At 39.7% G+C, this 12131-nt stretch overlaps 1 protein-coding gene across 1 annotated transcript in view; it reads left to right on the top strand.

Annotated features, from left to right (window-relative positions):
• Positions 1 to 12131, top strand: part of RASGRF2 (Ras protein specific guanine nucleotide releasing factor 2) — a 232251-nt gene that overhangs the window by 72029 nt on the left and 148091 nt on the right. The window contains exon 3 of the mRNA XM_040622131.1: positions 11703 to 11850. Within this exon, the coding sequence (XP_040478065.1) occupies positions 11703 to 11850 (148 nt within the window). The remainder of the gene's footprint in view (positions 1 to 11702; positions 11851 to 12131) is intronic.

The following is a 12131-nucleotide window of genomic DNA, read 5'->3' as shown; positions in this document are numbered from 1 at the left end:
CTGTTTCCCACATCACTTTCACACTAATTTGGAGGTTGGTTTTGTTTGTTTTTTAAACATCACTATATAGAGATCTAAATCTTCTCTTGAAATTATCTTTCCTTTTGCTTCTATGACATCATTCACTCCTGATTTGCCTTCTACTCCTTTGATCATTTCTTCTCCCCTTCTTTCACTGCCACTTGTGTTCTATACCTTTTATTAGTGCCACTGCTCTGTGCCCTTGTGCCTGTCTCTCCTCACCAGGCGTCCACTGCCAAGGCTTCTCCAGGCGGCTGGAGTCACCCTTCCCCGTGCTCTGGCGACGCTGGGTACCGTGCTGAGTGCACCGTGTCCTCTTTTCACTGAACGGTCACACAGCCCATGAAGTCGGTGGTACCATCCCCACAGAGTCTGGGGTCTTAGAGGATGAAATAACCTCCTGAAAGCCCCCAGCCTGCTGAGTGGAAGGGCTGATGTGCAAATCCAGGTCAGGCTAACCCCGGAGCCTGTGTGCTTAATCAGCAAGAGGAATCGCCTCTATTCTGTGTACAGTCATCTTTCTCAACTGACCTGTCGATATACCCTCTCCCCTTGGGTGCTCAGTAAGTCCAAAGCCAAACACACATTTTTCTCCATGTCCCCTTCTTGTCCCCTTCTTCATCCCAGGGTATGGTCTCCTGTACCCATACACTCAGTCATTCAAGCCAGTAGCATCCTGCACCCTCTGCCCTCACTGCTCACATCCATTCAGCCACTTGTAGATTTGAGCCCCGGAACATCTGGGCTTTATTCCTCTCCGTGTCCACGGTGGTTGCCTGGCTTACTGCCCAGCCACCTCACCTGTCTCTCTTCCAAGTTTGCCTCCTCATCCCTCCTCCACAGGGCACCAGAGTGCCCTTTCTGAAAAGAACATCTGCTCCTGGAAGAATTCCAGGGTTCCTGTTAGCTATTTTGGTTATTATATTCCATTGACTTCTTATTAGAGAAAATTTTAACCAGATGCACGGATAGAGAAAATCGTATGATGATTTTTCAAGTTGCTTTTAAGAAAAAAAAATTGTATCCATTTGACTGATATTTGTTATATCCCAGAATTTGGGATTCAGTGATCCAGTCCCAGCGAGGCCCCTCCTGAGCTGACCTTTGTGACCCTCTCACGCCCCCCCTCCCCTGTGTCCTGGGTTGTAGATGTAGCACCACACCCAGGAATTCGAATGTGCTAGCACGGCCCCTTCAGTCTAACAGCCTCGCCCTTCACAACTCAGCTCTCAGTCGTCTGCATCACCTTCCCTGGTCCTCTTCCTCCCCCGGTAGAAAGGACTGACCATGCCCTTCTTTGGGCTCCCACAGTAACCCCTTATTCCTTTTCAAGTCCCTGCAAGATTATTGCATTGATTTGTTTACATCTGTTTCTGCCAGCCTTCCACGCAAATCTGTACTGCTCACCTCTTATCTCCTGCTCCTGGCACAGTGACAAATTGCTTTTCAGAAATGTGTGTACCAATTTAACCTCCCTTCACTAGGACATGAAAAAGCTGGAATCATTTTTTAAATATCTGTATTATATTGATGGGTGAAAATGGTATCTTGGTGTAATGAGCATTTCCTTGATATTGGTGAAATTGACTATTTCTTGCTATTCTCAATATTTGTCTATGTTTCCTGTATGAATTGTCATTTCATGTCCATTGCTCATTTTTTCTATTGGTGTTTTGCTTATCAGTTTGTTTATGAGCTCTTTGTATGATAAAGATATTATCTCCTTGTATTTGTTGTAAATTCCCTTGCATCATTTTTTGTCTTGTTCTTATATATATGGCATTTTTTTTTTGACAGAAAGAATTTTTGAATTATAACACAGTGCAAATATTGGTTTTGGTGGGGAGGTTGTCCCATTGCTTTAAAAAAAAAAACCACAGTATTTTAAAAATTGAGGTATAATTCACATACCATAAAATCCACCATTTTAAAGCATACAATTGAATGGTTTTTAGTATACTCACCAGGTTGTGTAACCATCACCACTATCTAATTCTGGAACATCTTCAACACCCACAGAAAAACCCAATATCTGTTAGCATTCACTCCCTACTCCCCATTTTCTGTAGCCCTAGTCAAGTACTGGTCTACTTTCTATGTCTATGGATTTGCCCATTTTGGACATTTCATTTTTTTTTTAAAGATTTTATTTATATATTTGTTAGAGAGGGAGGGAGAGAGAGAGAGAGAGAGAGCACAGGCAGGGGGAGTGGCAGACGAAGGGAGAAGCGGGCTCCCCACCGAGCAAGGAACCCGATGTGGGACTCAATCCTAGGATCCTGGGACCATGACCTGAGCTGAAGGCAGATGCTTAACCAACTGAGTCACCCAGGTGCCACCATTTTGGACATTTCATATAAATGGAATCATACAACCTTTTGTGTCTAGCTTCTTTTACTTACCACAATGTTAACAGACAGAGCTCATCCGTGCTGTTGCATAATCAGTCCTCTGTTCCTTTTTATGGCAGAATACTATTCCATTGCATGAGTGTAGCCCCTTTTGTTTATCCGCTCATCCGTTGATGGATGTTTGGATTGTTTACACTTTTTGCTGTTATTAATGCTGCTAGGAATATTTGTGTACACGTTTTTGTGGACATATGTTTTGAAATCTCTTGGGTGTTATCTAGGAGTTGAATTATTGAGTTATATGTTAACTCTATGTTTAATTTTCTGAGGATGCATCAAACTAATTTTCCATAGTGGTTGCACCATTTTATATTTCCACTAGCAGTCTATCAGGGTTCTAATTTCTCCAAATCCTCACCAACACCTGTTTCCATTGCTGTTTTATTTAGAGTCCTTGTAGTAGAAATCGAATGTGAGAACTTATAAACCCTTTTAATCTATTTGGGTTTAATGAATATAGTTAGATATATATTCTCACTAGAGAATTTTTTTGTGATCAGAAAGAGAATTTTACCAATACTATTTATGCATATTTGTAAAGAAAGAAAAGGGTCAGTGTTAGGAAGGAATCATCAATACAATTATGATATAAAACATTTTCTGCAGTTTTGTAATATAATACTATAAAATATATTTGCTTTTGGACGTAAGTGTTCCTTAAAATTTATCTGCCTCCCAGTGATTATTTTACCATTATTGACTTTCTGTTTTATTACCTTATAACAATATTTTGCTTGTTTTTGTATTTAATTGTGTTTTGGAAAGGATTATTGACAACTTCCCATAGGCCCCAAAGTTAGTCAGATGTTAAAGTAATGAGCTACTAACTGTGAACTGGAAAGAAGCAATATTTAAAACAGAGAGTTTTAGTCTTTTAAGTTTTACTCCTCTTTTTGATCTCTTCTAACAGCGACGTTTGGGTTCTCATTCATTGTAAAGGGGACAAGCTTAGGAGAAGAGAGTCTAGCAGTAAAGAGAGAAGGGATTAGAGGGTGTGATCTAGGTTAGAGCCTCACCCTAACATGACACCTAACAAATATTGATTAGCCAGTGAAGTAGAGCTAAAGATGTAAGAGAATTTGAGAGCCAGAAGAAGCGGATGATAGTGATACTGAAGCGGCAGGGTCTTGCCCCGATGAGGTGGCTGCTGCCAACGCTGAAATACTATTTGGATGGGAGCTGCACTGCTGCCGTCCAGGACGGGTTCTCCCAGGTCCCAAAGACGCCGTGGTGCCTCTGATATGAGCAACGCGGATTCCAGAGAGTTTTCTCAATAAAACTGAGTATAATCCTGGAGCTACTGGGAGTCTTTCTTCAGTCACCTGTAATAGGAGTTTTCATTTTGGGTTTTGTTACATTTTACACTAGCCTATCGATTTAGCATATTATATCTGTCTGTCTGGCGCATTATACTTATCTACCTATCTATCTGTCTGTCTGTCTAATAGCAAACATGTCTTCAATCAAAGTAACTAGGATGAGGTCCTGGCCCATCTAACCATTTCTTGTGAAGCTAATATAATTTTTACTCTTCTGTAAAAATAATTAAGGCCTATGATTTTATACTGTACTTCTCTGGACTCTTTGGGATTCCATTGGACTGTTTCCTTTTCTCCCATATGGAATAGTGGTGTCTTGGTTTTGATTATAAATATTACACATGAGTATTTTACATATATATATATATATATATGCCTCAAACTTGCCATCTGTTGGTACTGGACACATGAGTTTGCCTTTCATTGTGTTAATTTATATGGCTTAATTTTATTATTTCACTTGGCAATGAAGAGACTGTTTTTTCCCCTGGTGGAAGTTAAACTGAATAACAACAACAAAAAAATTAAAAAGAAAAAGAAAAAATACATAGGCAGAAATTCCTAAACTTGAGCAACTGGGTAGTTTAATCAGATAGATCATATATTGGAAATATAGTAACATAGAAATACCAATGCTCTGAAAGTTCTTTCATCGAATGGAAGCATTTCCAGTTGATTTGTCACAAGCCATTTACTAACGGGATGCATGAAGAAAGCTTTGTGACGAAAAGTTAAGAAGGTATCTCGGTAAGAGTAGTAAACTAGGGAAAACCATTTAAATGAATCAAATGATGTGAAAATTATGAGAAATGAAAATTACTATGTGAAGAAGAATAAAGCATGCAAAGTAAATAATCTTAGTTGACCTTCTTTCATTTGACAAGGACTTTTTTTTGAATGACTAGTTTGTGCCACGCCCCGCGCCAGGTGCCGACCTGATCTTTAACATCTTTGCCTCGATTATTGTGGAGCCTCCAGCTGGTCTCCCTTCCTCTCCCCTGGCGCTGCAGCCCCCACCTCTGTCTTTTCCCATTACAGCCGCCAGCGTGATCCTGCTAAAATGTCCGATCTTGCCATGCCTCTGATCAAGGCTCTGGATCTCATTCATGGAGAAAACCTGAGACTTTCTGTTGATGTACAGGGCCCTACATGCTTTAAGATCCTGTTCCCTCTTCTGCCTCCTACTTAGCCCCCTCCAGTAAGCCGACCACTCTGCCTTTCCTCAGGCAGCCCAGGCTTGCTTCCACCATAGGGCTTTTGCTCACGCTGTTCCCTCTACCTGGAATACTCTTCCAACCAGCTAACCACAAGGCTCATAGCTTCAGGTTATGACCCCAGTACCGTCTTCTCAGGGAGACCCTCCCTCACACCCTGGTTAAAATTGTAACCTCTGTGTCCTCCACTTCCTATCCTACTCCTTCCTACCCTGCCACCCTGCTTTTTCCTTTAAGGTACTAATCACCAGGGTAACGTACTGTGTATTTTAAAATTTCATTTTATTGTCTCTTGCACCCTTACATTACTGTAGTGTAAACTCCGTGAGGGCACAGTTTCGTTGGTTTGTTTGTTTTCCTCTTTTTTTACTCCTGTATCCAGTGCTTTAAACAGTTTCTGGGTCCATGAGAACATTCAATAAATCGTGAATGAAAGAGCGAATTTGGAGTCAGAGGAACACATACAGAAAGTAATAAATGTTGCGTAAGCCCACCTCACAGAGTAAATAACTGCCATTAGGATTTGCGTATTTTCTTTTGGCCACTTAATAGGATAGAGATGCTGGAAAATACAGTAAGGCAAAAAAAAAAAAAAAAGTAATTAAAAATCACCTATAATTTCTCCAACAAATTATATTTACTTTAATCTCCTGGGGTTGTTCTTTTTTGTTGGGTTATTAGTGGGTCTTGAGTATGTTCCCGTATGTTTACTATTTTTTTAAAACTATGACTTCAAGTGGCTTTTATCATTCCACTGTGTAGAGGTAACTATTACTTGTTTCACCACTTCCACACTATGTGCATCTATATTTAGATTGTTTCTGTTTTCTTCTGTTGGTTTTAGTGAATGAACATCTTATTGTTTTACAAGTTTTTGTGCAAGTCTCTGTTTATTTTCCTTGGGTTAGATTATTATGATTGAAATGACTGTAACAAAGGATATGAGTTTTTTAACCTGTTGCTGTAGTTACTGTGATACTGTCTCCTGCAAGGTCTCACTCAGGTACAGAGTACCCATTTTGTCCTGTCTTTGCCCGTGTGGAGTATTGTTGTTCCTAAAGCTCTTGACCAAATTTGATAAACAATTTTTACTTCTTTGATTAAGTAGGTCCTTTCCCCTCTCTTTAAAAGTTGTTCATTTATCATATTCTACGATGTCCTTAACTTCTTGACTTTATGATTTTAGGTCCTTTTATTGGCCCCTTGCTATAAAAATGAAGAATTTAAAACCTTTACAATACCTCTTACCTATTCCCCCTTTGTCCTCTCTGTTTTTGTTACATATTCTTGCCTTTTGAATTGGTGAGTTTATGTCTTAAAATAATGTAACTCTCTTTATTTATCAACTCTGAGCGATGTGTATTGAATGTCTGCTATGAAAGCTAAATAAATTCAGACTTTAATGTGTCTTTATTGTTCTCTCCACTAACCCTGAGGTTTTATTCCTTTCATTATTATTTCTTCTCTATTTATAAACTTTTAAACACTTACCTTCCATTCCTTAATTTAATTAAGCCTCTGTTGATCCTGAAAGTAAAAAACCAATAAAGAACCCAAATAAAAAGCCATGGTTTTAGAAATATGTACCAAAGTATCAAGACCGGTGTTTGGTTCCACAGAGAACAAAGTATAATCATATGCAATTGAATACTTGCTCTTTGAAGGAGAATCTTGCATACACTAACTCTTGCATACATTAACTTTTAATTTCTGGCTCCCGTTACTTCATCTGGCTTGTATTCTTGAGTTCTATGCTAACTTTTGTCTTTGTTTTCTGTTTTGTTTGCTTGCAAAACCTCCTCATAATTTTTCTCCTATAGTAAATGTGATTGTTAGTAAACTCTTTCTGCCTTGAACTGGCACTTGGTTGGTTGATGTTGGCCTGGGTGTAGGAATTTAGGTTCAAAATACTTTTTCTTCAGTTCTTTCCTGTCATCTAGCATCCCAGGTTACTGATGAGAAGTATGTCATCTTGATTCCTGCTTTCTTTAGCTAAACTGTGATTTCTCTTTGGAAGCTTCTATAATTTTTCCTTATCCTTAGAGCTCTGATATTTTACCAGGGTGTCTCAGGGTAGGAAATGTTTTCATTTATCCTATCTGGCGTTTGGATTATCCTTTCGATTTGAACTGCGCCATGTTCAGTTAAGGGAAGGTGTCTGTTTTTTCCCCTTCTGGAACTCCCATAAGGTAGATGTTCGATCCCTTGGCTCTATCCTCAGTGTCACTCAATCTCTCTTCCATAGTTCCACTCTCTTTGTGGTTTTTAAAAAAGATTTATTTATTTCAGACAGAGTGTGTGCATAAGCAGAGCTCGGAGGGGCAGGAGGAGAAAAAGAGAGAGTCTTAAGCAGATTCCATGCTGAGTGTGGAGCCCAGTGCCGGGCTCAATCTCATGACCCTGAGATCATAACCTGAGCCAAAACCAGGAGTTGGACGTTTAACCGATTGTGTCGTACAGGTGCCCCATTCTCCTTGTGTTTTTGTTGCTGCTGTTGTTGTTCCATGTTCTTTATGTCTCCAGCCACCTTCCTTAGTTTCAGCCATGTCAGCTTTATCAGTGAGCACATTCACCGACCTGAAAAATTTTAATAATCATTGTTTCCAAGAACTGTTCTTGTTATCTGATTACTTCTTTTCTATAGCAGCCTCTTTTTTGCCTTGTGACTTTAGTATCCTTCCCTATCTCTCTGCAGATAATAAATCTCTGTTGCTTAAATTAGCCTTGTTTCTTTGGTATCTTTTCTGTTTCTTCATTTGGGACTGTATTTATTATGTCTTGCTGTGTAACAATTTACCCCACAGTGCTTAAAACAGTGAACAACTTACTGTCCTCCAACAGTGTCTGTGGGTCAGGAATCCAAGCATGATTTAACTGGGTGCCTCTGCCTGAAGGTCTCTCACAAGGCAGCAATCAAGGTGTGAGCCAGGTCTGGGGTCTCATCTGAAGGCTCAAAAGAGGAAGGATCTGCTTCCAAGTTCACTCACGTGATTGTTAGTTAGAGTCACTTCCTTATCAGTTGTTGCACTGAAGCCTCAGTTCCTCATCGGCTGTTGACCCGAGGCCTCTCTCAGTGTCTGTCTGTGTGGACCTCTCCATACAGCAGCTCACAACATGGCGCTGACTTCCTCGGAACAAACCAGCAAGACAGCAAGAGAAGGCAAGCAAGAGAGAAGCCAGAGTCTCCTTGTAAACTGATCTTAGAGGTGCCATTCCATCACTTTTGCCATATTCTATTCCTTGGAAGCGAGTCCCTAAGACCAGCTCACACTTAGGAGGAAGGGGTTACATAAGGACATGAATGCCAGAAGGAAGGGATCATGAAAGGCTATCTTAGATGCTACCTACTGCAGAAGTCTTTCTTTTTGGGGTTGGTTTTTTCAAGTCTCTAGCGATGTTTGTTTCTAAGGGAAGGACTTTATGGGTTATTACAGGTAGCTGGCCTGGGTTTACTCTGTGTCTGTGTCACTTATATAGGCTTCCTTTTCAGATATGTGGGCAGACAGCAGGGAGGCTGGCTGGAATTCCCCCTGTGTAATTCCATACCCTTTATATGCATGGGTGGAACTCGTGACTTGCTACTAGCCATTATTATATGACAAACATGCTGAGATAGTCACTCCCTTGTAGCTTACATTATATGACAAAGGAAAAGGGATTTTGCAAATGTAATTATTGTCCTAAATCAGTTCCTTTTGAGTTATTTAAAAGGAAGATTTTCCTGGTGGGCTTGACTTAATCAGTTGGAACCCCTCAAGGAGGGAACTGGGGTTCTCCTGGGGGTCAGAGATACTTTCCTGATGGCCTTGAGGAAGCAAGCTGCATGAGTTCTATACCTACAAGAAAATGAATTTCCCAACAATTTGAAATACTTGGAGATGGGTTCTTCCCCAGTCAAGCCTCCAGATGAGAATGCACCTTGACTGACACCACAATGGTTGACTTGTGAGACTCTGAGCTGAGCACCCAGCTAAACAGCCTGGACCCCTGATCCACAGATACTCCGAGATAATAAGTATGTGTTGTTTTGAGCCAGGAAGGTTGTGGTCATTTGTTCACAATAGAAAAACAATACATGTATTTCATTCCTAGTTCCTCCCGGTGCTGATCCTTTTTTGGTTCTCTCCTGTGTCAACAGTGGAGGTCTGGTGTAATTCAAGCTTTGTTCTCTCTGAGTCTAGCTTCCTCTTTAGGAGTCTTCTCTGTGTCTAGCTTTCTCATTAGGTCCCTTTTCTACAGAGAGCAGATTGTGGGCTGTGACTTGAGGGCATGTCACTACTGCAAGTTGTGCCTTTTATTTCTTTACTTTGGGAATTGGGAAGAGGAGAAGCCAAACTTGCAGATGTTGTAAAGACACCTGTTTAATGAAAGACCCTGATGATCACCCCCTTACCTACTCCATATCTTTGAATTTGTTGATTCCAAGTTTAGAGCTCTGGCCACCTTGGTGGGAACTGTACTTATGCAAGGTGTCTCTTTGTGTGGTTTCCTCTGCTCTGAATTTCCCACCACTCTGATTCTACTTGGTTTTTCTCTTCATGGAATTTCTTACAACTTCTGATCTGTTGATGGCATATTTTCCTGTTTTATAATGCTGTTATGGTTTCATTCTTTAAACAGAAAATAATTTTCCTAGCACTTCAGTGGGGGCTTGGAAGTGAAGGGAGACAGATGTTGGTAATGAGTCTGCATGAACTCAGCTGCACAGTCTGGACGGGGCTTTTTCTTTATATAAGAGAAAAAAAAATACTATTTTACTACCTAACACTGATTTAATATATTTGTAATAAATTTAGCATATTTCTAATAAAATTGATGAGAAAGGGTAGAATTTTTATTATAATAACTACTTTTCTCATGTGCTATTACTTCCTCCTTTTCAAGTTCCTAAAAGCATATCTGTATGAAGACTCTGCTCCTTTTTTTCACCCTCGTCCCACTTACACAGCCTTTCCTCTCTACTTTCTTAGGGTTATTTCTTAGAACAAGTGACTTTAAAATATTGCTGACACTATGCTTTTTTCGAACACTAATAGCACACATGATGTAAGTGCTGAGGATGTTGAGATAATTGAAATAAAATTGTGATTTTAGAATTGTTTTAAGACTCTTTCAGTTCTAGGTAACACAACCCTATTTCAAACTAGTTTAGGTTACAGAGAATTTATTAGACAGAAATTGTAACATTTCACTGAACCCAAGAGTAAAAATTGTATTTAGATATCATGAGGGTGTGGAACCAGAAGCTAGAAAGTTGATAGAAACCCAGATAGTCATTACCTTTCTGTCTCTCTTATCCCTGCTTTCTTGAGCATCTGCTTACTTTGTTTCTCAGCAGACTCACTTTGTTTCACATGGGTATGGTCAAATAAGGCTCCCCAACTCTGGTAACACAGAGTTTCCAAGCTTATGTCATATCAGTTCAAGCAAATAGATAAGAGGCAGAATGCCATATTCCAAAGAGAAAGACAAATTGGTTTAGCTTGGGCTAGTTATCTCTCTTTAGACCAGTGTAATGTAGTCACGAGGACAGATTGTGTGGTATAAACATGGCTGCTGTGGCCCAAGTTCTCAAAGAAGAGGTAAGAGGTAAGTGGTGCAAGATTGGGCAGATATCTCCAGACATGTCTGCTGCAACATTCGTGTTTATATCCAGTGTGCTATATCTTATTAGAGAGACAGTTTAGCTTGTGGTTAAGAACATAAGCTTAGGGTCAAACATAAATTGATTTGATCCCAGCCTTGCCACCTACTAGCTGTGTGACCTCTGTGAAGATTAAAATCTTTCTGTGTGCAATTGGGATGATAAAGCCTGTCTCCTGGGGTTGCTGGGAGGATGAAATGAGAATATGTGTGGTACATCCAAGCACTTAATAAATAGTAATTATTAATTACTACTATTATCAGACCATTTGGGAAAAGTTAGGTAAATGGAGGAACATACATTTACTACCTCAAAGGGTGCAAGAAGATCTAGAGGTAAAATGCCAGGTGCTACAGAATTACACAGTCAGTAAAAATCTAAGAGAGAGTTTTGTCTTTACCACACTTGACCAAAAGGTTGAATACATGTGAGGCTGGTGGTGTTAGGGCCCAAGAATCTACACTTATTTTAAGAATGAAATCTTTGCTTCTGTTGATTTTTGAAAGAGGTATCAATCTCATGATCCTAAAGAGAGCCAAGCAGGGCTGGTGGTCACGGGAATAGGCATGATAGCTCTTTCAAGCCAGTGCCTGTTCTCATGGGCGCTGCATTCATTCCACTTGGTAGCCGGTCTGTTCTGATTGGCTAGTGACTTATCCAGTGAAATATGTTTGAATATCATCCCTGCAAACCAGGTGTGTACCATCAATTCAAAGACTTCAGTTTTTGTTAAAGGAGATGCATCTTTTTCTTTATAAACAATAGATTTCCTCTGCACTTTTCTGACTTATGGGGTAAAATTGTGGGTGGCAGCCAGTCATTAAATGAACTCTTAGTAAAGGATATATAAAATGGTTATGATCCAAATTCTATATAGTTAAATGAACTCATAGCTTAGTAAAGGATATGTAAAATGATGATTCTAATTCTGTATAGTTAAATACCAAATTGTCAGCCAAGAGTTAATATTTACATAAAGTAGAGTTAGCCAACAGACTACATTGATGGTTTCTTTTTAAAATGTAATGTATGCTGTTCTATATGAAATTGCAGAACAGGACCTCATTGACTAACTGTGTAATTTTCTCTTAAGTTATGCAGACATTCTGATTGAGAGGGAAGTGTTAACGCAGAAGTACATTCATCTAGTTCAGATCGTAGAGACAGAAAAAATTGCCGCTAACCAGCTCCGGCATCAACTTGAAGATCAAGATACAGAAATCGAAAGACTTAAATCAGAGGTACTTCCCAGTTGATAGATTCTTCCCCATTGTCTCACATGTATTGTCATCACCTCATGATTACACAGGGCCTACCAGGGCAAGATTTTAATCCCAAACGTAGTTCCTTTGCCGTCAACGTGTATGCGGTCAGACTACAGATCTATGCTAGGAAGGTATCTAGTCTATGTTAGGATTGAGTAAATATGCTGCAGCAAAATACCAGAGTAATATGCTGCTTTTTAATTGTTTTGTGCTCCCGATGTCCTTCATTTGCTCAGATAACCAAGAGTTGACTGTAG

Source organism: Ursus maritimus, unplaced genomic scaffold, assembly GCF_017311325.1.
Source record: "Ursus maritimus isolate PB19 unplaced genomic scaffold, ASM1731132v1 scaffold_5, whole genome shotgun sequence".
NCBI classification, from domain to species: domain Eukaryota; kingdom Metazoa; phylum Chordata; class Mammalia; order Carnivora; family Ursidae; genus Ursus; species Ursus maritimus.
The sequence above is the reverse complement of the archived record's forward strand: the minus strand, read 5'-3'. Positions and strand labels throughout refer to the sequence as shown.